The following is a 26850-nucleotide window of genomic DNA, read 5'->3' as shown; positions in this document are numbered from 1 at the left end:
TAACTGAAAGTGAACATTTTTTCCTGCTAATTATTGTACAGCACGCGTGTACACAATATTAGTATATTTACAAATATTAGGATTTTTTTTTTTGATAATTACTAATTAGTAAAATAAGTATAAACAGTTTCCATTATTTTATAGATACAAGTTTTTATACTTTGTTAAAAGATCTCAAAAACTAAGATAGCACGAGAGATTTAGAGAGCAAAACTGAGATCATATCTACACCTATTCAAACCTATTCTCTCAGGTGGTACTCTTAAAATAGAACATATATGACTATGATTATGAAGAGTGAAAATGACAACAATACCCTCTCACTCACAGATATAGAGTTGGCCAACACATGGAACCACCACATATGCCATTTCTCAAGTGTTTCATATTGCTTTAAGACTATCAGCTTGAAAAGTGGGTGATTTTCTTCTCTTGGAAGACCATAGCTTTTCCTCTTCCTTTTTTTTTCTGACTCTTAAATCCATGGATACAGCTCAGTGGCCACAGGTAAAAGAGACTACTTTTTCATTTTTTTTTCCTCTATGAAATTATGAAATTTTGTTCTTAGCTTGGGATTTTCAAAGCTAATAAAGAATATTTTGCTTTAAGTTTTAAAAATTTTTACTCTCTGGTTGCTTGTTTTATAAGTATACCCTTTTCATTTTTTCCATGAGATGATGTTGTTTCAGCTCAGCTCCCCACTTATAGTTTGAATTTATGGTGCTATCTTTTAAGATCTTTCATGTTGTTCATGAAAGTACTGCACTTTTTTTTTCCCACCATCTATAAAGCACTCAGAAAAAGTTATTAAAATTTGTTTTTATTGCTGGTGTAATCTTCAAAGTGTAAAGCAGCTTCCTTGTTTTCTTTGTCTTGTTTGTTTCCTACTATACTTTCCTTTCTCTTTTCTTTGTCTTTAAATTCTTTTTCAGTGACAAATACTTTTGTTTTGATCTTAAACTGATGGCCTTTTCCTGTCCTTTCTTTCTTTCCTTTTTATTTTTTGAAATTTATTATCAGGGAATTGGAGTGGTTAAACCTATGGAAGCTTCAAGGCAAATGAAGACAAGGCCTCAAAAGGATCAAGCTCTCAACTGTCCAAGGTGTAATTCAACTAACACCAAGTTTTGTTACTATAATAACTATAGTCTCTCTCAGCCAAGATACTTTTGCAAGACTTGTAGAAGGTATTGGACTGAAGGTGGGTCTTTAAGAAATGTTCCTGTGGGTGGAGGTTCAAGGAAGAACAAAAGATCAACTCCATCAACACCACCATCAGCATCAACATCACCTGCTTCATCTTCAAAGAATAAGCTTCCTGATCTGACTTCTCCACCAAGTTTCCCTCAGTCTGCTTCTCAAAACCCTAAGATCCATCAAGGCCAAGATCTTAACCTAGCATATCCACCAGCTCATGAGGACTACAACACCATATCTAAGTTTATTGAGGTACCCTATAGTGACAACAGCAACAACAACAACAACAACTGCAAAAGCCACCATCAAAACCCTAGTACCTCCTCTGCTTCACCTCAACTCTCAGCCATGGAACTGCTCAAAACTGGGATTACATCAAGAGGGTTGAGCTCTTTCATGCCCATGTCAGTTTCTGATTCCAGTGCAATGTATTCAACTGGGTTTCCTTTGCATGAATTCAAGCCAAGTCTCAATTTTTCTCTTGAGGGGTTTCAAGGTGGATATGGGAGTAGTCTTCATCAAGGGGTGCAAGAAACTGGTGCAAGGCTCTTGTTTCCTATTGAGGATATGAAACAAGTCCCAAACACAAGTGAATTTGATCAGAATAGAGGCCAGGGAGATTCTTCTGGTTATTGGAATGGAATGTTAGGAGGTGGATCATGGTAAATAATTTAAGCCCCAAAAAGAGAAATGGATGATGAACAAGAAGTTGGTGATTTTAATCACTTTTTTTTCTTCTCTTTTTTTTTTTTGGGTTTTTCTTCCACTTGGGTGGGTGACTTGTTTTGAGTTAATCAAAACTAACAAATAGGGTACATGGGTTTCTTTCTTTCTTTCTTTTAAAGTATTTGCTTCCCTTTCCTTCTCTCTCCCTTATTTTTCTTAGTTCTATGTACTTTTTGTTTTTGTTTTTGTTTTTTTTTTTTTCTTTCTTTGCACTTTGATCAATGTGGATGTTTGAAGCTTTATTTTAGGTTGGCTTCAAAAGTGTGTCACGGAATGCTGTGTAAAGATAGAACAAGATGCCAAGGAAAGACTGATGATATCTCTTTTTAGGGCTTCATTAAGATGAAAAAGAAACCTGACTTCTAGTTCTTTGGCCTTTGTATCATGGTCCTCGGTAGTACTCCTTATGTTTCTTCTATCACAGCAAAGGGTTCAGTGTATCATGTTGTTCATCTTGCTACAAAATTTTAATAATCTTCCATGTTTGTTAGGTAGCAAGAGTTTAGTAAAAAATATATATATTCTGCAGAAGCATGTACTAAAGTTAAATTAATGAGCAAATGACTATCTTAATCTTTGTCTATTATTAATTAACACTGGGATTTGTGGCTTTGATTATTATTGATAATTTATTTTTATGGATTATATCTATTTCCTTTGCACTTTAAAGCTTAAAGGTGAGTTGGAATGATGGCTGTCAATCCTTTACAGCAAAAGTTCTCTCTTTTTTGTTCTCTTTTTTGCTTTGCCAACAGGTCAGAAGTGTCAGGTTCTTTATCAACACTATCTGGGTCGTAGAGATTCTTCAACCCCATTAAAGCACTTTCATGAAGCAAATAGGATCTGATCAAAGAAATACCAGAACTACTAGGTATGACCCCATGAACCATTTCTGCACATGCCACACCCACTTTAATCACCAAAAAGTGGGAATCATAAGGAAAAAAAAAAATACTAATAACAAAAGTGCCGTACCACTTTTTAAACAGAGCTAGATCAGTTTAATTCACAGTGTAATAGTGTATAGTAGTCAGAGTCTTTCACCCAAAAAAAAAAAAAAAAAAAACCTATAACCTTAGCTCAAAAACAGTTTAAAGTTTTAACCATCTCCACCAAAACCTTACCTAAATGTATTTTATTCTTTTAAAGTCACTCATAGTTCAACTCTCATTCATCACATTGTGCTCCATTTTCCTGAATCATCATCATTATTACTCTCCATGTCCTATATATATTCTCTTTTTTTTTTTTCTTCTTTAATATGTATAAATATTTTGCTTGACTGTAACTCATACTGTTTGGCTATGGTGTGGGACCCACAAACATTCCCCTAGGTAAGCGTGCTGTGGAGTGTGGAATAATCTCCTCCACTCCAAAAATCCTCCAGATCTATTGACCCTCCATTTATTAATATATATACTATATAGTAGTAGTATATAATATATAGTATATATAGTATAGTATAAGGGTAAGAGAACAATTCATTGATTTCCTTTATTTGTTGTCTAGGGTGTTTAGCACTAGGGTTTTAATTAAAGTGTGGTTTGATTGCAATGGGGGGCACCACCTTATCATGGAGGTCCTTTTCTTTGCCAAACATGAGTATCTACTCTATTAATCTCTCTTTCAATCTTTTTTCTTTTGCTCTCTCATTTTCGTCAATGAAATGGGTGAAAATATTTAAGACTTTCACTAAACTTCAGCCCCTAGTGTCGGCGACAATTAGGGTTCATGGGGAATAACTTTGACTAAGAATGTGGTGGCCAAATAGTAGTTTACTAGTAGCGTAGGCAGTGGTACTGCAAATCTTACTACATTAAACTTATAAATTAATGTGTTACTAACCACAAAAAGTAAAATTCAAATATTTATACACAAGTAAGTTGAAACCCACCAATCACATTCGTTGTCATATTAATTTGTAATTTTTATATAATAAAAGTTATATTATCTTCACATATTCTGAGAAATTATACGTCTTTATAGTGGATTACTATTCCACCAAAATACTCTTATTTATTTAAAATTACCAAATCAATTTAAAAAGAAAGTCAGTTTCTGTTTAATTTTTTTTTTTAATGTTATCATAAATTGACTTGGCAATGTTAACCAAATGAGAGTTTTTTAATGAAATGATGGACAAGTAATATGATTTACCATAATAACTGTATAATTTTTGAGCATTTTCACAGTTCATTACGCACGTAGTTTTCAACGCCACATTAATTTCCCATCATTACCCAATATGTTTTGGTCGAACCATTAAGCAAGGTCCTTCTTGGGTAGGGATAGCTTTTGTTAAATTTGAATTTCAACGGTAGGCATTGTGGTCCTAAAGAGCTAATAAGACTATTTTTTTTTCAATTCACCTATGTTCATGTTGTACGACTTCTTAGCCGATATCATAAAACCATGTGACAATAATTTTTCTAGTGGTCACCTTTCACAATCACATTTAAGCTTCACGTTTAATTTCTACAAATTCCATTTAATTAGGTCTAGACAGGCCAGAATTCAAACGTAGCAAATTCAAATACAGGCTACAATAATGTCATATATAATCACTGGATCAAAATTGTGTATTCTGCACGTTGTTGACGTTTCTTTCTTTATCACAAGCATGTTATTAGAATTGCTATAGAGCAGACAAGACAGTATGTGCACAAATGAATAAAACTTATGTTTGATACTTAGGATTCATTTTATCCTCCATAAACTACAATATATCATGTATCTAACTTTTTTTTGACTAAACTTGGGCCTTACAAGGGAGCAAAAATAAAAGAAATATGTGCACAAACAAATAAAAAAATCTTTTATACTCTACCAAATACAGTATGCCATGTATCTAATTTTTATGATTAAACTTTGGCTTTATAAGGGGATCAAAAAAAATGTGACACTGCTATTGATGGAACATCGATAGAACATAAAGTGAAGTACACAAAATAAAACATAATTTTTATTCCCAAGCTCATAGTGTAACAAGAATAAAAATGTATAGTTAAGCCACTAGTAAGAGCTCGTCAATATGTTCATCTATTGGTGATACTTGAGCAGTGGGAAAATTCATGGGTATTTTGTAAATTAATAATACAAATTACATCCTAGTTCCTGCATTTTCTTTTCCTCCGACCAATGAAGTCTCTTATTATTGACACAACATGATACTTACAAAAATGAAAGTATTTTATCGATGCAGCATGCATGATAGCCACAAAAAATAAAATACGTCTATTTCAGATTGAGGTTAGTTGCACCTAGGTATTGAGATCCATCTATTTCAACGAATGCACTTGAGTGCTAAAACCCTTGAATTCAAAATACACAGAAAATTGAAGAAACTCTTTTGAATTTTCTTAATGAAAATAATGCAAGGGAGCATAGTGCTATAATTAATGTCATCAACAATGGACAAGATTCTTTCTAATAATCAAAGTAATACGTGTAGCATGATGATCATTTGGTAGGAACAAAAAGATGTACATTGAATTATTGGGGTTGAGCATTTGTGCGTTAACAACTTTCGGAGTTTGGCTTTCTGTGATTAAAAGTTTAAAACTCAAAACTGCCATGACCAATTGTTCATGATTCATTTAAAGCACCGTATTGTTCGAGGAAATCGAAATCATGGCCACCTTTACGTGACTAGCTCTATCCTAATAATCCATCTACCAATGTTCTAAAGTCGCTCCCTTGCATTATGCACAGCAATTTAGCTCAACAAGTTTCATAGTTTTTTTTAGGGGAAGTTTCGATCACCATTTCAAAAGACACTTTTTTCTGTCGCCAAATATGTTAAAGATCTAGCAATAATAGGCTTTAAAAGCATGCTACCAACCCACTGCCTTATAGTCCGCTATAACTTTTCCTTTTCATTTCTTCTTTAGGTTTTGAGGTCATGGGATCCTTTATCTTCTCTTAGTTACCTTTTGAAACAAGGATTGGAATTTGGAAAGTTCAAGGACCCATGTTCTTATGGGTAATCTACACTATGGACTTTCTTTACCATTTGGCCTTTTTTTTTTTTTTTTTTTTTCCTTTTAAAAATTTGAGGTACAAATTTTTAAAATTTCTCTTTTGTTAGGTTCATAATGCGTAGGTTGGCAAACCATAAACAAAAAGTTAAATCTTGTGTGTTTTTAGATTTCATTTCAAGTTCAAGACTCATGCCTAGAATAGCGTAGCTATTCAACAGATCGAGAATTGCAAATCCTAATTCTCAATCAAACCCATTAAGTCATCCAATCTCTAGATTTCGAGCTCTAATTGCTAGACTATAAATGGGCCGATTATAATTAAATAACTATAAGAAATTTGGAGAGAGTTGTGTTTGTAGGCCTAGAGTTTAGTACTAAGTCACTACTAGAGGTAACATTAAAATTTGGTTAATTTTATTGTAACAGCTTCAACTCCAACTCTACTAGTGTATATTTCTCCTTGACAATTAGCAGTAAACCTCCGAAATTTTTTTTTCTGTTACAGTTTTCACTTTGCAACTATATTGTCGTGTTATTTATTTGTAGCACTTTATTTGTTTGGCTATATTGTTACGTGGCATGATTAACCAAATATGAACGTACAAATCATAATTGGTTTGTTAATCGATCTGGTATAAATTGGTTAAAACTTAGCCACAAAGCATTAATATTGGTGGTGGTAAAATATATAGCTATTTTACCACCTCAAACACCAAAAAGAGCCCAACATCAATGGTGCCAAACCATTTTTTTATCCAACTTGCTATAGTGAACTGCCAAGACTAGCAGTTCACTGTAGCAAGAAGGGATAAAATTTTTTATTTTATTTTATGCTTTTACATCAATTCTCTCTTCTTCTTTTTTTTCTTTTTTTTCATCAACTAAACACTATTCATTTTAGCTCCACCAACATAGATGTTCTCGGAGGTCTATATTTCTCAACAACTTTTTAAAGGTACAACTGTATTTTTATATGATAATCAATTAAACAGAATAAATTGATGATAATAAGTTCATCCAAACATGAGATAAGGTAATTTACAATTAAATTTCTCATAATCAAACTTATGCATTTAGCATATATGGAATGGTGCATTCGTCAAGTTAAACTGGAAGATATATTCATCAAAACCTTAAAATTTTGATTAGCAGGATTAAATAGAAATTCATCAAAGCATCGGAATCTGATTCAGTATCACAGATTCACAGCTCCACAAGTTACCAAAGGCATTAAAATTGAAACAGCAGAGCACCATGAACAAGTCATCAAAAGCCCTCAAACACAAATCATCCGAGTGACTAAACAAGTCACCAAAGACTTGAAAACTAATCACCGGATCAATGATATAGAAGTCATCAAAGGCCTGAAAATTAAAATAGCAGATTGTTTGAAAGTTACCAAGGCCGGAAATATTGAAATAGTTGGTCGATGAACTTGAGTGCTTTGATAATCAGTAAGTTGTGAATTAAACAATGAAGTGTGAGAAAAACGTGCAAAGATCAAAACAAGGGAGAAAGTATGATCTAAAAGTAGTGAATGCAAGGTACATGTTCATAAAAAAAAAAAAAGTAGAGTTCTTTCCTTTTCTTTTTCGACTGTGTGAGAAAATTTTACAAATGAAAAAAATTCTATCATGTATCAGATATATATAATACCACTTTCTTAGAAATTGTTAATTTTGTTTCACATGTTTCAAGAAATGTCCACAATATTTTATGGCACTTCGACCCACAATATCATATATTTATATTTTATGCATGATGTAAAAAAAAAAAAAATGTAAACATGGTAAAATACGAAACAAATCAAAACCTTTAACAGCAAAACAAATGAACAAAACATTGATTTTAAAAATATAGTAATAATAAAATTGTGGACGGGATATATACCATTCGAGTCGAAATAGACTTTTTCTATATTTCAAGTTTTCTTGTCTTTTCATTTTGTCCATTTCATGATTATGATTTTATTATCAGTGTACAAACCGCCATATCATTTAAAGTTTTAAATGAAGTGGTCTTTGTCCCCCATTCAATTTGGTTTTATGTAACCTGAGTAGCTCGACCTGTTTGCGAGGTCTATCCACAAATATGTGGTGACAGACTAACTGGTAACAGTAAGAAGCAGAGGCACATCACTATCCTTCAGACCCAGTTGCCCACTACCATCTTTCTCTTTTCACTTCACAGCCGCAGCCAAAGCCAAAATGCCGACCCAATCATTGGAACCCATCATTCACCTACCACCATTACCACCACAGCCACTTGGTTCCAACAGGCCTAACAAAACCACTAGCCTCTCCTTTCAGAGGCCTAAACTAACCCACCAACCCTTGCACACCCACCTCTCCATGCTTGATAAACCAGTGGATTCAAACACATATGCTTCAATTCTAGAATCTTGTAAATGCCCAAGTTTAGGAAAACAGATACATGCCCACTCACTTAAAACTGGGTTTCATGGGCATGAGTTTGTAGAAACCAAGTTGCTTCAAATGTATGGAAGATGTGGGTGTTTGGAATTTGCATATTTGTTGTTTGAAACAATGCCGCTGAGAAACTTGTATTCTTGGAATGCCATTCTCAGTGTGTATGTGGATAACGGATTCTTTGAGGAAGCATTTTTGCTTTATCAAGAATTACAATTTGAACATATTGGCTTGGAGTTTTTCGTGTTTCCGGTGGTCTTTAAGATTTGTAGTGGTCTTGGGATAGTAGACTTAGGAAGACAATTACATGGGATTGTAGTGAAGTATCAGTTTGCTTCAAATATTTATGTGGGTAATGCTCTGATAGATATGTATGGCAAATGTAAAAGCTTAGATGATGCCAAGAAGGTTTTAGCAACGATGCCCAAGAAGGACCGTGTTTCATGGAATTCTATTGTCACGGCTTGTGCTGCCAATGGGATGGTTTATGAGGCATTGGAGTTTTTGAAAAGAATGTCTTCGGAGGATTCGATGCCCAATCTTATTTCTTGGAGTGCAGTCATTGGGGGGTTTTCGCAGAATGGCTATGATGAAGAAGCAATTGAACTGCTTTACCAAATGCAAGCAGCTGGAATTGAACCAAATGCACGAACCCTAGCAAGTGTTCTTCCAGCTTGCGCTAGACTAGAAAAGCTAAGTCTTGGCAAAGAACTCCATGGCTATATAATAAGACATGGGTTTATGTCTAACCCTTTTGTCGTGAATGGATTAGTTGATGTGTATAGGAGGTGTGCTGATATGGGAACTGCTTTCAAGTTATTTTCTAAGTTTTCAATGAAAAATGTTGTGTCATATAATACAATGATTGTTGGGTATTGTGAGAATGGTGATATCTCAAAGGCCAAGGAGCTGTTTGATCAGATGAAGCTAGCTGGCAATGAGAAGGATATAATTTCATGGAACTCGATGATTTCAGGGTATGCAGATAGCTTCATGTATGATGAAGCTTTGAGCATGTTTCGAGATTTACTGATGGAAGGGTTTGAACCTGATTCCTTCACTCTAGGAAGCATTCTTAGTGCTTGTGCTGATATGGCTTCTTTGAGACAAGGGAAGGAAATACATTCTCAGGCCATTGTTAGAGGTCTGCAATCTAACACCTTTGTGGGTGGAGCTTTGGTAGAAATGTACTGTAAATGCCACAATTTAGCGGCTGCTCAGGTGGCTTTTGATGCAGTAAGTGAAAGGGACACACCAACTTGGAATGCCTTAATCTCAGGCTATGCATACTGTAATGAGAAAGAACGTGTTCATGATCTTATTCAAAAAATGAAAGGAGATGGTTTTGACCCAAATGTATATACATGGAATGGTATTATTGCCGGCTGTGTGGAAAATGAACATTATGATTCAGCCATGAAATTGTTCACTGAAATGCAGAAATCAAATTTGAGACCTGATATTTACACAGTTGGAATCATTTTACCGGCGTGCGCAAGGTTGGCTACAATTGAGCGAGGTAAGCAGGTTCATGCACATTCAATCAGATTGGATTATGACTCGGACATCCACATTGGAGCAGCACTTTTGGACATGTATGCAAAATGTGGAAGTATAAAGAATGCGAAGCTGGCTTATAACAGGATCAAGAAACCTAATTTGGTTTCTCACAATGCCATGCTTACTGCATATGCCATGCATGGACATGGGCAGGAGGGAATTGCATTGTTTCGTAAAATGTTGGAAGATGGTTTTAGACCAGATAATGTGACTTTCCTATCAGTTCTTTCTTCCTGTGTCCATGCCGGATCAGTTGAATCAGGTTATGAATTCCTTGATCTGATGGGATATTACAATGTGGAACCCACATTGAAACACTATACATGTATGGTTGATCTCTTTAGTCGTGCAGGCCAGCTTAATGATGCTTATGAACTTTTAAAGAAAATTCCCATGGAACCTGATTTGGTGATGTGGAGTGCTTTGCTTGGAGGATGTGTAGTTCACGGTAATGTTGCATTAGGAGAAATTGCAGCAGAACAGCTCATAGAGTTGGAACCACATAATACTGCAAACTATATTCTATTAGCAAAGTTATATGCTCATGCAGGGAGATGGGATGACCTAGCTAAAACAAGACAGATTATGAATGATAGAAGAATGCAAAAGAGCCCAGGATGCAGTTGGATTGAAGATAGAGATGAGATTCATGTGTTTCTTGCAAGTGACAAATCACACAAGCGAGCAGAGGAAATATACTATACTTTAAATAATTTGATTATTCACATGAAAGGAGGGTTTACAATTTCTGTTTAAGTGCAGCTAAATAAAATAAGATTTGGTGCTCTATGTTGTATCATACAAAATATAAATATCTAAACATAACTTTCTGAAATATTCTTCCTCGATGCCTTTAACCCAATAATAAAACAAGTTTCGGCTTGGGAGGAAAAAGAGGACTGGCTAATAACGGTGCATTTTCTATTTGTTGGAAATGCCACTGAGTAACGGCATTATCTACAGCAATATTCATAAGCTAAGATTCAGTACAGGTCCAGTGACTCAAGCACCCTGCGAGCTTGGATATGTAAAGCAGTCAGTCTTTCCTTCGGATCAAGTGTTGAGCCAAATTGACTGGCTGCCCATATCAAGGAAGCAGATTTCTCTCCTAGAAGTCGCCTTATATCTTCATGTATGGCTGCCAACGGAGGCCTTTCCCTCCCATTTACATGCCCTATGAGTAGCAACAAGAACTCACCACATTTCAACCTAATCACAGGAAAAAGATATTTCTTATCACCGTGTATTGAATTGGTAAGAAATAAAACAGACAAGGGGGTAAAAAAAGAGAGAGATAGTGAAGAATTAATGAGCTGTAAATCAACTACTACCCACATGTCAATAATAGGCACATTCAAAGGTCTTAATGATGAGAGTTCCCTCCAACACAGCTTACCTAATCAAATGAACCAAGGTATGGACAAAGGAAAAAGACAAGAATTTATTTTTTAGATCAATACTATGTTTAGGCGAAGAGTCAAGTTGAAATGGCTTTAACCTCACAACAAAACGAAAACAAAAAGGGTAGTCTAGGAAAAGGCAGTAAATACTGCAAGCATGCAATCATGCGGCGACTCTGTACAGGACTTCAAAGGTTACGCTAGTGTAATTCCAAAGAAATTTGCACATAGTTGGAACTTGTTTTTGGGCAAATGTCCCATGTTGCCCAATTCTACGTCTCCCTGACAGCTCTACTGTCAGATTCATTTTGCATTCTCAAGACAATTCTCTGTCTCCCTAACACTCGATTAGAGACACAATTGGTCTCTATAAATTGGTCTCTTCTCAACTTGCTTACAAGACTACAAATTTAACCATATAAAAACACAATCATTTGAAAAGGAAACCAGAACAAAAAATGGTTACAAAAGTGCCAATTCCAAAGATTAAAATTATTGACCACTCTTTTAAGGTGAAAAAAAAAGGATAAGGAAGATACATTCACCCAAGCACTGTGAGAAGATAAAAAAAAAAGGGGGCATGGAAGCTAGCATTAGAGAAAACTTCAAGTTGAAGTAAAGAAAGTTTAACATACTTCTTTGAAATTTTTCCATAGAATATTCCAAACCAGCAGGGCCAGCTAATAAGTTGTTACCATATGTTTCAAATTAGAAATATAGAACATGGTTTATATTGAAAGTAAAAGCGATTTGATTTTGCCATCAGAGAGGAACCATCATATTGCATGGTAAGGTGTTTACAAGCATTAAAGTGAAGCAGGACAAAAGAAATTACCTGAGATTTTCATCCACTTGTTTGTCTCTTATGAGCTCTGCAACTTCCTCGATACCATTACATGCCTCAAATTCCTAGAAAATAAGGAACAAAGTACACAACACATGTTGAACAAATATTAAGGCCATTGTATGGCTGGTAAGGTGACCTTGATTTACTAAATATTATGAGCCTCACTCTAGAAACTCATCTTCTCTCTTGAGCATACTTGAACAAATATTAAGGCCATACAGCAATAGGTAGAAGAAACAACAAAATAAGGATTAAACTTTGATCAACTGAAACAAAACCATCAAAAGAAGGTACAATTAATTATCATTAGAAGCCAGCTACAAGAAGACATATCATTATTTGGCCAAAACAAAAATTCTAATCCATAACAAATGAACAGTAAAATAAGAGTCAAAATAGTGAAATACCATTTGATTGGCTGATGAGTCCAACATTATTGAGACTAAAGCATCTAAGCATGCACCTTGCTCAAGTACTCCACGAGTTGATAATATGTTCATTAACACCTGCATAATAGAAAATTAGATCTAAGTTTGGTATTAAGAATTCTGACAATTATAAAAAAAAATTATAAAAGAATAAAAGAATTCACACATTCATATACTGCAAACTCTAACTCCCATCAACATTGGCAAATAATTAACAGCCAAGAACAGAACCAAAAAAAAAAATTGACTGTTATGACTATATATATATATATATTTTTTAAATTGGTAAGTTACATTTACGGGAATCTGCCTCTCCAAACAAAATTGGGGGTAAGGCTGCCTACCATGACCTCTCCAAAATCCCGCAAAAGTGGGAGCTCTGTGCATTAAGTACGACCTTTCTTTTTAAAGTTACATACGCATTAGTGGTTCTTGAAACCACGATCTCACCAACAATCTCATCGTTATAGGGAGCAGAAAGTGTCATTTGAGCTATAGGTCATTGGGCAATCAATACAAATTTCACTGGTTAAACAGAAAGGCACAAGAGGAATGCAAGGTTTCCCCAAGACAATACATTGAAGAAAAGAGCGTTCAATAGTCAAAGATAAAGTTTACAGACACAAGAAAAATTAACATATAACCTCTACAAGTAACAGAGTTACACTTACACATGACAGTGAGAATGACAGTAACATTGTCACACTGGTTGAACATTGAGCAGTTCCATCATACCACAAAAATAAGGAAAATGCTAAAGCCACAAATTATTTTACAAACTACTGATGTGGAGGGTGGTGTTAACGGTGGACTCAAATGAGAACTAGTAATGTAGGGTTTCCCCAAGACAATACATTGAAGAAAAGAGTGTTCAATAGTCAAGGATAAACTTTACAGACACAAGAAAAATTATCATATAACCTCTACAAGTAACAGAGTTACACTTACACATGACAGTGATAATGACAGTAACATTGTCACACTGGTTGAACATTGAACAGTGACTCCATTATACCATAAAAATAAGCAAAATGCTAAAGCCACAAACTATTTTACAAACTGCTAATGTGGCGGGTGGTGTTACCGGTGGACCCAGATGAGAACAAGTAATGCTATAGCCACAGATATTTCACAACATTTTATTGGTTTTTATCTAGACCCATCATTAATATCACTTTTTCATTTACCAATAATCATTCACCATAGTTTGTAAAAAATTTTGTAAAATAATTTGTATCTCTAGCATTATTCAGATGTGAACCATTAAGAATTTGCCAAATCAATCATTTGGATCCATATCATGGATGCACTTCCTAAATGAGTTTCACTATAAAGCATTCAAAAATTTTTTTTTTTTTTTTGAATGAGCTAATGCACAAGATAATAGGAGCATAAAGATTAGATATATTTTTTTTAAATGGGTATTAATTAAAAACTGGGAATGTAACAAATCATGAAAAATTAAGATGAATATAGAAAGATAGAGACCTGAATAGCGTTATGTTGATGGGCCAAAGCAGTGCTCTCACTATGAAGCAAACAACAACCTTCCAAAACTCGAAGCGCGAGTGCCACCTCAGCATCAGTAGACGGACTCGTTATCTTCAAAGCCTCAACACCTTCATATATGTGATCTATACTCTCCACTTCCTCTTCTTCCCTTTCTTTCAACGAGTGCTTAAACACAGCCCTAACCACTGGTTTTTTTTTTTTTTTTTTTTTTTTTTAACAGAAAAAAAAAGTTAGTTAATTAGTTAGTTAAAGATGAAATTGAAGAAGACGACGTCGTCGTTGTTGTTGTTATAACCTTGGAGTTCAGGGAGGGACTGAGTCTGGCAGAAGAGGTGGACGGTGGAGTCGGACTCGGCGACGGATCGGAGGAACTTGAGGAGGTTGCGGAGGCCGCGGAGGCGGAGGAAGGAGAACTCGGCGCGGGCGTCGCGGAGGCCGGTTTTGAGAGCGAGAGTGACTTCGCGGTAGAGCCTCTGCCGGTTCAGCGAGTTCACTAGCTCCTGCACCGCCATCTCCGGCGGCGGTTGCTGCTGCTGCTGCTGCTGCTGTTGCGGTTGTGATTCTGATTCCGGCGATGGTTTCGGAGATAATAGTCCCTCCGCCCACAGCGCCTTCTTCAGGTACATTTCTCACTCTCTCTCTCTCTCTCGCTCGCTCGCTCTCGCTTTCGTTGCTGTTTGTTTCTGTGGAAAATGATTTTTTTTTTTCTTTTTTGTTGTGGTTTGTTGAAACGTAGCTTTTTGTGTTTTAACGAGTTAAAACGACAGCGTATTCTTTCTCCGTTGAAAGCTACAAATATTAAAGTGATGAGTTTGATGTATGGAAAAGTAGGAGTATGAATTTTTTTTTTTTTTTTTTTTACCATTAATAAGTGTTTAGTAGTAGCTTAGAAGGGATGGAAAAAAAATGATAGAAATTAAATTATTGTTATATCTTTATTATATTTATAGTAATGTCTTTTTATCCTTATATCTACTTTTTTTCCTTCAAGAGAAATTATTAGACCCTCTTAAAGTGGTCATTTTAATTAGTTCAATTGGTAAAAAAATTTATGGTTGAATTAGATATTTGAGATTTAATTATCATATACACCAAAAATTTATTAGTGTCTTGATCTGATAATAAAGAGTTATTATCAAGAGTGGGTGCTATAGGTTGAAACTCTTTAAAAAAAAAAAACCTAATAAAACGATGTCATTTATGCAAATGTGACATCACCTAGTGATTTTTATTTATTTATTAATTGTTGTGTTGATTAAGAATCTAACTCACACATTTATATAAGTGACATTATTTCATTGGTTGGGATTTGGGAGAACCACTTCAATAGTCCTCCCGATGGACCTAATAATTTCTCCCATTTTGGGGAGATTATTTCCAAGAGGACAAATCACCCACCCATTCTCCTTTCACTCCATTTTCTCTTCTTAACTAAATAATGGAAAATACATATTTTTTATCCCCCTGTTCCATCTTTGGCTTTTTCCCCCCAATCAAATATAGCACTAGTCATGGGTTCCAAATAATTCAACTGGTAAATTTTTTTATGATTGAATAAAAGATTTAGAGTTTAATCCCTGCTTACACCAAAAATTGACTGGTGTATTGGTGTGTGTGTGTATATCATCTTCATCATCAGTTGACATATTTTAAGAGGATTATGACTTAATTTGTTTGAATATTATCTATAGATATGATTAAACAATAAGGTATCAAATTATTGTTTTTTTTTTTTCTCTTAGAAAAAGGTATAAAATTATTATTTGTAGTTTATTAATAATACAAATAGTTTTTTTTTTTTTGAGAATATATAGATAGTCAAATTTTGTAAGAAGTATATATAATTTTTAATAATATAAGATTGGTGAATATAATTATTATAAACAAAAACCATTTTATTTAATTAACTTGAATATATATTCAACTATAATTTAATTATTAATTATTAATTATTAATTATTAGTATAGAATTGTAAATGGGTCCAAAAAATAATTAATCATGGTGTTACTATATATGAAAAATGAATAAATTAATCAAGCTTGTGAATAAATAATTTATTTAGTTTAACAAAAAATTGAATAAATATATAATTATATTCCTGCAATAAAAAAGCTAGGAGGCATATACCATTATTGACATTAGAAAATGATAGTGGACCAGCATAATTCTTCCTAGTACATGCCTACAAGGTTTTAAATTCAGTACTAATCTTTACATAAAAAAGAAAAGAAAAGAATCAGTACAAGTCAACAAATTCAGAATGGACCAAGGAAAATAACCCACTGTGTGTGTTTGTGTGAGTTATTTATTTATTATTTTCTAAAATTTGTTTTTGAGATGGTTGTGGTAGAGAATCTTTAGAGTCAGATTGTTAATTTATTTTCTTTTCTTCCCTGCCCTTTTTAGGTGCTTCTTTTCTTACCAGCCAAATGAAGAATAAACAACTCATGCAACTTGTTCTCTGACCTTTTCTTGCAGCTTGTTCTCCAAACTTTTCGGTTTTTATTTTTATTTTTATTTTTATAAATAATTTAAAAAGAAGAAGAAGAAGAAAATTGAAAGGTTAAGTTAAAAATATACCCATCATTCTTATTTACTGGACTTGATTGCTATTTGTTCATGTCAAATTTTCAAATTAAAGGTTTTTTTTTTTTTTTTTTTTCTCTTTTGTTTGGTGGCTGTGTGTGTGTGTGTATATATATATATTTCTGTTTATTAGCTTTAAGCTCCTTCATTTATTAAAGTTACAGGCTGTTTATCCATTGATGCACAAAGCAAGCTGTATGCCAGTTTTAATGGAATAATTAAAGTGTAAGTTAATAAAACACACAAGAAATAGTAATAAAGTTGTATATCATATTTCAAACATGCTGTTTCTTTATTTGTGAGAGGAAAATAATTTTACACACACAAGCTTTGTTTTTAATTGAAATCATGACTTCACACACCCGCTTTGTTTTTAACTGATTTCAAGTCAAGATTTTAGTTTTTTTTAAAAGCATATGTGTACAGTGTGTGATAACCATTGCTCATTGTGAAAATAGGTTTATTTCCTTGTTACCATGGCTATATCTTTGGATATCCACTAAATATTAATTGATCAAGAGGTGATTGGTATGCCGTTTCAATTTCATTTCATTTCATTAAGAATGATGAAATTCTATAGGGTGCATGAGGATGGGGGTTTAAAAGAGGTGATTGGTAAGCTGTTTTACCTTCAATTATAGAGACACCGATTCTCATACTCAAACCTGCAAATAATTAACCATTAAGATTTAACAAAAAGGTAGATAGGAAAACAAAAGGTAGATAGGAAAACAACCATGCTTATATCAGAAAGTAATGGTGTCACTTTCAAATTGTATAAAGCGACTGAACAGAAACCATTCATGTAAATGACCTTGTAATTTTACAAAAAACATAATAAGCTTACAGAATCAGGTAGACATGGAAATGGCCATGGTGATGGAAAGAAAGACATATCAAGCATGCTTTGCGTGCAGATGGTATCTGCAGTTAGGGTATATATGCAAGCAAAGTTGCATATTCTGTTCACATTACCAAACATCTAGCTGAAAAGAGATACCATAGAAATAAAAACCTGAAAAGCAGCTCCACTAGAACATGCTTTCAACCATAGCACATTGTTAGATCTAATTTTTTTTTTGCTGTTACAAGCCTTCCAAATCAATGTGTTACTGCATTACTATGCTTATTTGAATAGACAGACTTTTTAAGGACTAAGATTAACCCCCAAACACTTTGCAAGACACCAAATTTTCTTCTCTTTGGCCTTTTAAAAAACTAAACAGAACCGGCTAGAGTTTTATATCTAAAAATCCATATCAGATAATAAAAAAAAAAAAAAAAAAAACTGCACACTTGAACAATACCGTGATTTTATTAACACAGAATTTGAATACTCAAATTACAAATTCCAGAGATAAGCACATCGCACAAATGAACAATAAGAAACAATGACATTTGCAAATGGGTGAGAGCTTCCTGTACAAGATGAACATGTACCGCTAGAAAGTAAACATCAGTGCTGGAAGGAATGGGTTGAGGACCCCCTAACAAAATGCTACCAGTTCTCCTTAACAATCTTTGACTTCTCCAATATGAACTTTCCTTCCTTGTACTTCTGTGTTGCCTCATAAGCTCGTTCATACTTCCAACCCAACACCTCATTGCAATCAGCACAAAAGATATCAGCTACAGTGTGGAGACCAGTCATGAGATGCCTATCTTCTTTTGGCCCTATCGCAATGTTCATTGCGTGGGAGAACAAAAAAGCTCGGCCATTTCTTCCCTAATAACAAAATTATGGAAAATAATGTTGGACCAAAAATAAGCCCAAAACTTATTACCACAGTCAACATTAACACAAACATTCAAGAACAAAAATAGAAACATTGATTGGAGTTTTGATACAAGATATGAAAATGGCACTGATAACACCAAACATAAATCAGCCAAAACAATCAGAATTTTGTTTTATGAAATGATAGAGTAGCATGCTATTGGAGGGAACTGGGAGCACTAGACATAAGGCTTGATCTGGTTGTGTGAAACAGGACACAAGCCTTGCTTATATCAGAGTTAGTACGAAGGGGATTGGCATAATGGCATTGCAAAGGAAGGCTCTTACAGGGTGATTATTGTTACCCCTAGGAATTTTTGGATATATAGCTACTTTGTTGTGCTACAGGTTATTATAAACATGGTTAAAATTGCAGTGTTCCAGTTGCCAGTTGTTCTTGTTTTGGTTGGTGAAGTACTGAGCTGCTCTTATTTCCTGAGTGTACTTTGTAGTGAAGCTGAAAAACTATCAGTGTCAATTAAACCAATTTACCCAAAAAAGGAAAAGAAGTTCTGAGTTCAATTCTCTCTCTTTGCTCTTTTTGTTGGGGTCTAAATTCAATATAGATCCTTTCTTCCTTTATGATTTGTTCCTTAATCCAAGAATTCTTACATTTATTCTTTCCTTTTTTGGTAAATCAAGAGTTGGTATATGCAAATTTTGAGTTTTTCATTCATGGGTTCCTCATAAATTTCAAGAACAATCTTCTACAGTCACTTTAAAACCAAGAATAATATTATAACCAAAAAGAAAACATTGGAATAAGGGTTTTCAAGCATACTCACCTGAAAAGCCTTGGAAATTATATCATCATGAAGTGAAACATGGTTCCGACAATTACAACAGCTGTACAATCGCGGCCCTATCAATTCAGCCATTAACCAACAAATTTTTCAGCTCCAAAGACCAATATACCTGCCAACCCAGAAACCCAAAAAGAGTCAAGAACACAGAGAACATAAAAAAGCTTAGGTGGATGAAACCCAATTTAGACTACAATTCTGTGAGACCAATAAGGATGCAAAAAAGAGGAAAAAGCAAAACACTTCTTTACCTACAACAAGCTCAAATGATGAAATGATGATGACCCAAAAGTCTGAGAAATATAAGAACACAGAAGGGGTTGTTAGCGTGCAAGACTAAACCAAAGTTGGGTTATACAAGGTTGAGTAAAGATTCCATATAAGATATTAAGGTCTGACAGTGACAGAATTAGTATCAAAGAGTAAACAACAAGAACATGAAAAAAAATTTGTACAAATTAAATTATTGGATTACATAAAAAAAAAAAAGTTGGTTTTTTTAAATAGCACCGATTGAAAAGTTGAAGTCTTTAAGAAAAAATCTATGGAAAGAGAAGGGACAAAGGAAAACCCATTAAAGAAATGAATGAAAATGATAATGTAAAATGGATAAGAACCTGAGCTGTAAAATCAGGTATTAATTTAAGGAAGTGTTTTTTATTCCTTGCTTAGAGAATGAAATTTAGAATTCTTGCTCTTAACTTATTACAAGTCAATCAATACAATACAAAATAAAATGATTAGAAATTAGATAGATATGAAAGATAAATTTTCTATTTTTGTTTCTATTTTCTGTGCTCACCTGACCAGTCTGACTCAGATTCACGGTGGCAGCTCTCTAGAATTAGAGTTTGATTCGGTGAACTTAAGAAAAAGAAAGAGAGAGAGAGAGAGAAAGAGAGATATGATTCTTTAATTCTACTGTGGACTTAGTTAGGGGACAAGGCTCACGCGCGAGCTTACCTGCCCTTCACACGTACATGTTTCTATTTTTTTCCGAGTAAATTTTACTGGGAATAAAAATTATAAATTATATATCTTTTAAGATTTATTTTTGGTAGAGTCTTTTTGTGCAATCTACAACTGCAAGTTCAAAAAAGATGCCATTTTGGAAAGTTAAAATAGTACTAAAACTAATGGTGAGATCGGATGGAATTAAACATATAAATTAAGAACATATTAAAGTTAAAGACTAAAATGAAAAAAAAATGGCTAAATTGAGAATAAGTAAAGTTAGAGGATGTAATTTATAATTTAGTCTTTTACCAACTTAAGGAGTACATATTAATCTAACAAAGCTTGTCTTAATAATTTTTTTTTAATTATATGAAAAATGTGAAAGAAAGTTGTGCAAATTTTACTATGAAAACAATTATAAATTGATATGATAATGAATTTTGTTGGTGTCATATTAATAATATAATAAATTAATTTCTTAATTATATAATTTATTTATATTTTAATGTTGACACTTTAGTTTATAAAGTTTATAAATTAAATTAGTGGTATCCACAGCATTGCAAGTTAAATCTTACAGTTTACAAAGGAAAAAAAAAAAAAAGAGAAGAGGGTTTGGAATGAGTAGGCAAATAATTATTGTTCTTCTCTATTTATTTGGCAAACAATAAGAGAAAAACTACAGGCGTTTTGACTTTCTAGGCATAGAAAAGGCCAAATGGGCAAAAGCAGAAGAGAAATTCCTTTTGAGTTGTTGAGTAAACATTAAGAATTTTCGATGCAATGGCTGAATTGACTTGACACTTTCATATTGCAAAATTCTAGGGGACACAAAATGAGCTGATTCAAATAGCCTAACCACTCTCTTTTGAGGCGATCAAACTTTGTCACAACTATCTGCACATCCTAATGTCATCAAGTTAAAAAGACAACTGAAAGCTCAAGCATTCTTACACCTTTTTATTGCTTTCAGGAATAGATCAACCAAGTAAACTATCAGAATATTTTCTAGGCGAATTCTTATCAGGACCTGAAGATCCACTTTTAGTCTGCATCATTTGGGTCTCCATCTTTTAGCTACATAAGGATTGATAGGGATAAATCCCAGACTAGATGGATTCAATTTGCCAATTTAAGTGTAAGTGATGGTAATAGACGGTCTGGACAGCCCAACAAGTCAAAAGACCAGCATATGGAGTCATGTCTTGAACGGACAAACTCCTTGAAGCGGACGAAGCCTTTAATGTGGACGAATGCAATGGAAACAGGCAACAGCCACACGCCACCTACGTGGACTAAGTGGCCTCCAAGAATCCTTATATGGAAAAACCTTGCATTTTACGCCCAACCACAATCAGGGGAAGCCCTACAAGGAAATGATCCCTTGAAATATGAGCATTAATGAGGATCTTCCCTACAAGGAAATATCCTCTCCACCAAGAAATTAAGAAAGACTCTACACTACTATAAAAACCCCAAAACCCACACAAATCAAGGTACGCATAATAATACCCTAGCTTTGGCACTCTAGAGTGATAGAAAATTCTTTTTTCTAATTTAACCTTCGGAGGGTTTTTGGCTGGTATCACACCGGTACTCTTTGGAAGGCTTTCTTTTTATTTGGGTCGCGTAGGTTACCAAGGACACGTGAGGACCATTCAGCTTACTGACGATTTTTAGCATCATCAATTGGCGTCGTCTATGAGAAAGCGATAGCCATATTGCCACTTTCTAAACAAAAGAGTTGTATGGAACTCACACGGTCGATGGCAACAACAAACAATCAGGAGAGTGAACCATGCAGCGCTGCCCTCGGAAGATAGGTGTAGACTTTGGCAGCAGCTGTAGAACACCTTACAAAGCAAAACTATGATCTAGAAGAACAGTTGGGCCAAATGGACGTCGAGCCCCGAAATTAGGAAGAAGAACAGGAGGGTCACAGCCTTCAGCACACCAACGATAGGCAGAACAGAGAGGGACCAGAAGGTAACAATGCCTTAAGTAGGCCATTTGTCACAGATACTGCTCCGTCGCACATGGTCGCGGAGATGCAGATGATGAAGGAGAGGATGGACTTCATAATGAACGCTCTCAGGGGATGGGTGTCAAACGACCTTGACGAGCTGGTCCACCGAACGAACTCGCCCTTTACTGCACCCCTCACATTATTCCCCCTTCCACCGAAATTTCGTATGCCATAGGTAGAAGCCTATGACGAGTCCAAGGATCCCTTGGACCACCTAAAGTCATTCAAAACCCTCATGCACTTACAAGGTGTTGTGGATGAGATCATGTGTCGAGCTTTCCCAACTACGCTGAAGGGTCTCGCAAGGATATGGTTTAGCAGGTTGACACATAACTCCATCGGTACCTTTTAGGAGCTAAGTGCGTAGTTCGCATCGCACTTTATCGGGGGGCACAGGTATAAGAAGTCCACTACATGCCTGATGAGCATTAAGCAACAGGAGGACGAGACACTGAGGTCTTACATAACCCGCTTCAACAAAGAAGCCCTTTCAATAGACGAAGCTGATGACAAGATACTTGTTGCTACGTTTACCAATGAGTTGCGAAAGGGAAAGTTTTAGTTCTTTTTATACAAAAACGACCTGAAGACCATGTCAGATGTGCTTTACCGAGCCATTAAGTACATGAACGCGAAAGATGCATTGATGGCTCGAGAGGAGAAGCCCAAGAAAAGTGACAGACAAGAAGACACGCGGCAAGAGTGAGGACGGAAGACCTCTAGAACAGGAGACTGACGGGAGGATAGGCATTCCAAGCCACCCTCTAGAAGGTTTTTAAACTTTACCCCGCTGACTGCCCCAATCGATTAGGTCCTGATGTAGATCAAGGATGATACAACCTTACACATGGCCAGACAAGTTAAAAAGGGATCCAAGCAAGAGGTTTAGAGACAAGTATTGTCGTTTTCATTGCGATCACGGTCACAACACATCTAAATGCTATGACTTGAAGCAACAAATCGAGGACTTTATCAGACAGGGAAAACTACAAAGGTTCGTTAGAAGGGAAGGCGAGCACCCCAGGCCACCTTTAGGGGACATCAGAATTATTGTAGGGGGCACCGCAACATCTAGCTCATCTAGGAAAGCCTGCAAAACCTACCTTAGGATGGTTCAAAATGTCTAGTTGACGAGTTTCGTTCCAAAGATGGCATGGGTTGACAACCCTATAGTTGGGTTTTTAAAGGAAAATGCTCAACGATTCCACCACCCCCACGACGATGCACTTGTTGTTGGCATACGGGTAGGGGATTACAATACTCACTGGGTCCTAGTTGATAATGGGAGCTTTGCTAATATCCTTTATTACCTAGCGTTCCAACAGATGAGGATTGAGAGAGAACGGCTCATACCCACCAATGCATCGCTCGTCAGGTTTAGGGGAACAAAAGTATACCCCTTTGGTGTGGTTACATTACCCGTGACGGTCGGTGATTACCCTTGGCAAATTACAAAGGATGTCACATTCGTTGTCGTGGATTGTTCATCTGCTTACAATGCCATATTGGGCCGACCCACCCTCAATTCGTGGAAGGCCGTGATGTCAACCTATCACTTGATGATCAAATTCCCAATAGAGTACGGAGTAGGAGAGATGCATGGAGATCAAGTGGCAGCACGCGAGTGCTACATAGTAATGTTAGAGATGGATGACCAATTATAGACTATGAGCATAGAAGAGCAATGAATGGTTGCAGAGCTCGTTGAGGGGTTGGAAGAGATACTTCTTGATAACTCCAAACCTGAGCGGACGACTAGGTTCGGCACCTTCGCTAGTCCTCTCATTCGCCAAGCAATCACGACATTTCTAAGGGAGAACCAATATGTCTTTTCCTGAAGCCACAAGGACATTCCCGAGATCGACCCTTCAATCATGGTTCACAGATTGAATGTGTCACCCTCCTTTCCCCTATTTAATAGAAGAAACGGGTGTTTGCTCAGGAACGAAACAGGGCTATAGCAGAAGAAGTTCGCAAATTGCAGGATGCAGAATTCATTAAGGAGGTGTACTACCCCGACTGGCTGGCCAATATAGTAATGGTCAAGAAGGCGAACAGAAAGTGGAGGATGTGTGTAGACTCCAAGGACTTAAACAAGGCGTGCCCTAAAGAGAGCTTAATGTCCTGGTAAATTCAACAGCAAGACACCAATTGCTAAGCTTCATGGACGCTATTTCTAGTTACAACCATATGAAGCTGGACGAGGCTGATCAGGAGGAGACCTCATTCGTCACCAGCTTGCGCATCAAATTGATGTCGTTTGATCTCAAGAACGTGGGTGCAACCTATCAAAGGTTCATGAACAAAATGTTTGCGCATCAGATTGTGAGGAATGTCCAAGTCTATGTAGACGATATGCTAGTAAAAATTCGATCGAAAGACAACCATTTAAACGACCTTAAAGAGACCTTTGATACCCTCTGCTCTTATAACATGAAACTCAATCCTAGCAAATGTGCATTTAAGGTAAAGGTTGGAAAATTCCTAGGGTTCATGGTGTCTCAGAGAGGCATCGAAGTCAACCCAAACAAGATCTGAGCCATAATGGAGATGACACCACCCAGGAACATAAAGGAAGTTTAAAGCCTCAACGATAAGGTAGCGACATTGACAGGTTCGTGTCAAGGGCAACGAACAAATGCTTGCCATTCTTCCGTACATTGAAGAAATCCTTCAAGTGGATGGACGAATTTCAACGAGCATTCAAAGACCTGAAAGCATACCTCTGTTCCCCACCATTGCTAAATCCTTCCAAGCTAGGAGAGGATCTACTTCTCTACCTAGCCTTCTCCTCAGCTGCCGTCGGTGCAGCCTTGGTTAGAGAAGAAGACAGGGTAGAGAAGCCCGTGTATTACATGATTTGAGCACTCCGAGGCGTAGAAAAGAGGTACCCCCCGATGGAAAAGCTAGCCTTCGCCTTAATAACCGCAGCTCGCAAACTCAAACTATACTTCTAAGCCCACATTATAGTTGTTCTGACAGACAAAACCATACAAAGAGGAATGAGTAATCTTGAAGCTGCTGGACAATGGCATTATGGGTAATCGAGTTGAGCGAATTTTACATACCATACTACCCACGCACTGTGCCATGAAGGGACAGGTAGTTGTTGACTTCATCGTGGAGTTCACTAATATGGAAGGCTAGAGGGTAGAAGAGCATCTTCAATGGACTATCCACACGAACGAGTCATCCAACAGGCAAGCTGGGGGAGCAGGTATAGTACTCCACTCTTCAGAAGGGGACAAGATCAAGTGCATGGTTCGTCTTGATTTCCCTACGGCCAATAATGAGGCAGAGTACGAAGCTTTAGTGGCAGGTCTGGACCTCGCCAAAGCAACAAAGGCCATAAGTATGGTTGTTTATTACAATTCTCAAGTGGTCACAAGTCAGGTAAACGGTGACTACGAATGCAAAAGTGAACGGATGAAGAAATACCTGAAGCAAGTGAAGAGATGGATGGTCAACCTTCAGGCCAAGTTCAAGCAAATCCCAAGGGAAGAGAACAAGCAAACTAACCGTTTTGCCAAGGCCGCATCAGTGGAACACATGTTGATCCTCAGTGAGGTACTTTCTTTTGTTCAACTTTCATCTTTGATAGAGGGCATTGATGTAAAGGAAATAGGCTCAAACAGTAACTGAACCACACCAATAGTTTCATACTTGAAAGACGGCACACTACCTGACGGTAAGAAGGCCATAAGGAAGCTGAAGGTTCATGCTTCATGATTCGTCTTAATAAAGGACATCTTGTACAAGAGAGGCTTCTCTCAACTGTACCTAAGATGTCTGAGCCTTGAAGAAGCAGATTACATCATGAGGGAAGTTCACGAAGGGATTTATGGGAACCATTCGGGGTCATGGTCACTAGTGCACAAGCTGATTTGGGCAGGATATTATTGGCTTACCATGTAGAAGGATGCCTAAGCCTACGTCAAAGCTTGCGACAAATGTCAGAGGTTCGACAATATCATCAGAAAACCAATAAAAAAGCTCACTCCGATGGCAGCTTTGTGGCCTTTTGCTCAATGGGGGTTAGATATCATGGACCCACTCTTGACGGCGGTAAGGCAGATAAAATTCTTAGTGGTCGGTATACATTACTTTACCAAATGGGTGGAAGCTGAAGCACTAGCTACCATCACGGAGAAAAACATACGAAGCTTCATTTGGAGAAACATCATCTGCATGTACAAGATCCTTAGGGTATTAGTCTCAAACAATGGAAAGCAGTTTGACAACGAGTTATTTAGGGATTTTTGCTCATAGCTGGGGATCAAGAATCACTACTCCTCACCTGTCCACCCTTAGGCCAATGGATAAGTTGAGGTCACGAACCGATCCTTGCTCAAAATCATTAAGACTCAGCTCGAGGGGGCAAAGGCTATATGGCTGGACGAGTTGCCAAGTGTACTATGGGAATATTGGATGATGGCAAGGACACCAACAAGAGAAACTCCCTTCCGGCTAGCATATAGGAACGAAGCCGTTATCCCTGCTAAGGTCAAACTCACAAGCTATAGGGTGGAGAATCACAACGAGAACAGGAATGGCAAAGCCATGTGCCTACAACTGGACCTAGTAGACGAGGTTAGGGTAGCAACCAAATAAAGGTTAGCAC

The 26850-nt window shown here is 36.2% G+C and overlaps 5 protein-coding genes across 9 annotated transcripts; 3 read left to right on the top strand and 2 right to left on the bottom strand.

The window, feature by feature from the left end:
• Positions 1-214: 214 nt before the first annotated feature.
• On the top strand, positions 215-2517 carry LOC142618323 (dof zinc finger protein 1-like). Of its 2 annotated transcripts, none has more exons than XM_075791239.1 (2): positions 215-507; positions 1021-2517. In XM_075791239.1, exons 1-2 carry the CDS (start codon positions 484-486, stop codon positions 1861-1863), a joined length of 867 nt encoding a protein of 288 aa, XP_075647354.1. In that variant the 5' UTR covers positions 215-483; the 3' UTR covers positions 1864-2517. The 2 variants fall into 2 exon arrangements, with proteins under 2 accessions (XP_075647354.1, XP_075647355.1); XM_075791240.1 differs by lacking the exon at positions 215-507 and adding an exon at positions 677-845.
• A 5476-nt stretch (positions 2518-7993) lies between these two features.
• On the top strand, positions 7994-10721 carry LOC142619939 (pentatricopeptide repeat-containing protein At5g39350-like). The gene has a single exon (XM_075793330.1). The coding sequence runs from the start codon at positions 8111-8113 to the stop codon at positions 10646-10648; it is 2538 nt and encodes an 845-aa protein (XP_075649445.1). The 5' UTR covers positions 7994-8110; the 3' UTR covers positions 10649-10721.
• Positions 10579-14803, bottom strand: LOC142619940 (uncharacterized). Its single transcript, XM_075793332.1, has 5 exons — positions 14375-14803; positions 14056-14264; positions 12547-12645; positions 12128-12201; positions 10579-11101 (listed from the first exon to the last, which is right to left on the bottom strand). Exons 1-5 carry the CDS (start codon positions 14703-14705, stop codon positions 10876-10878), a joined length of 939 nt encoding a protein of 312 aa, XP_075649447.1. The 5' UTR covers positions 14706-14803; the 3' UTR covers positions 10579-10875.
• A 3159-nt stretch (positions 14804-17962) lies between these two features.
• Positions 17963-20169, bottom strand: LOC142620887 (protein yippee-like At4g27745). 4 transcript variants are annotated; one of them, XM_075794192.1, is made up of 4 exons: positions 20049-20153; positions 19498-19539; positions 19229-19358; positions 17963-18392 (listed from the first exon to the last, which is right to left on the bottom strand). In XM_075794192.1, exons 3-4 carry the CDS (start codon positions 19319-19321, stop codon positions 18165-18167), a joined length of 321 nt encoding a protein of 106 aa, XP_075650307.1. In that variant the 5' UTR covers positions 19322-19358; positions 19498-19539; positions 20049-20153; the 3' UTR covers positions 17963-18164. The 4 variants fall into 4 exon arrangements, with proteins under 4 accessions (XP_075650307.1, XP_075650308.1, XP_075650309.1 ...); XM_075794193.1 differs by lacking the exon at positions 20049-20153 and adding an exon at positions 19864-19940; XM_075794194.1 differs by lacking the exon at positions 19498-19539 and having other exon boundaries at positions 20049-20169.
• Positions 20170-23377: 3208 nt separating this feature from the next.
• Positions 23378-25871, top strand: LOC142620100 (uncharacterized). Its single transcript, XM_075793528.1, has 3 exons — positions 23378-23863; positions 24151-24356; positions 25430-25871. The coding sequence occupies exons 1-3, from the start codon at positions 23378-23380 to the stop codon at positions 25869-25871; spliced, it is 1134 nt and encodes a 377-aa protein (XP_075649643.1).
• Positions 25872-26850: the final 979 nt, after the last annotated feature.

The sequence above is a fragment of the Castanea sativa genome, chromosome 12 (assembly GCF_040712315.1).
Source record: "Castanea sativa cultivar Marrone di Chiusa Pesio chromosome 12, ASM4071231v1".
Classification (NCBI taxonomy): domain Eukaryota; kingdom Viridiplantae; phylum Streptophyta; class Magnoliopsida; order Fagales; family Fagaceae; genus Castanea; species Castanea sativa.
Note: the sequence above shows the minus strand (reverse complement) of the source record. Positions and strands in the feature narration are given on the sequence as shown.

Coding starts and splice junctions, on each gene's coding strand:
- LOC142618323 (XM_075791239.1), top strand. CDS start 484: ATGGATACAGCTCAGTGGCCACAG. Junction 508..1,020: donor ATACAGCTCAGTGGCCACAG/GTAAAAGAGACT, acceptor ATTTATTATCAG/GGAATTGGAGTGGTTAAACC.
- LOC142619939 (XM_075793330.1), top strand. CDS start 8,111: ATGCCGACCCAATCATTGGAACCCATCATTCACCTACCACCATTACCA.
- LOC142619940 (XM_075793332.1), bottom strand. CDS start 14,705: ATGTACCTGAAGAAGGCGCTGTGGGCGGAGGGACTATTATCTCCGAAA. Junction 14,265..14,374: donor GTCCCTCCCTGAACTCCAAG/GTTATAACAACA, acceptor AAAAAAAACCAG/TGGTTAGGGCTGTGTTTAAG. Junction 12,202..12,546: donor ACTCATCAGCCAATCAAATG/GTATTTCACTAT, acceptor CTTATTTTCTAG/GAATTTGAGGCATGTAATGG.
- LOC142620887 (XM_075794194.1), bottom strand. CDS start 19,321: ATGGCTGAATTGATAGGGCCGCGATTGTACAGCTGTTGTAATTGTCGG. Junction 18,393..19,228: donor TAATTTCCAAGGCTTTTCAG/GTGAGTATGCTT, acceptor TTTTGTTATTAG/GGAAGAAATGGCCGAGCTTT.
- LOC142620100 (XM_075793528.1), top strand. CDS start 23,378: ATGGCATGGGTTGACAACCCTATAGTTGGGTTTTTAAAGGAAAATGCT. Junction 23,864..24,150: donor CAGCACGCGAGTGCTACATA/GTAATGTTAGAG, acceptor CCTATTTAATAG/AAGAAACGGGTGTTTGCTCA. Junction 24,357..25,429: donor AAAGAGAGCTTAATGTCCTG/GTAAATTCAACA, acceptor GTCATCCAACAG/GCAAGCTGGGGGAGCAGGTA.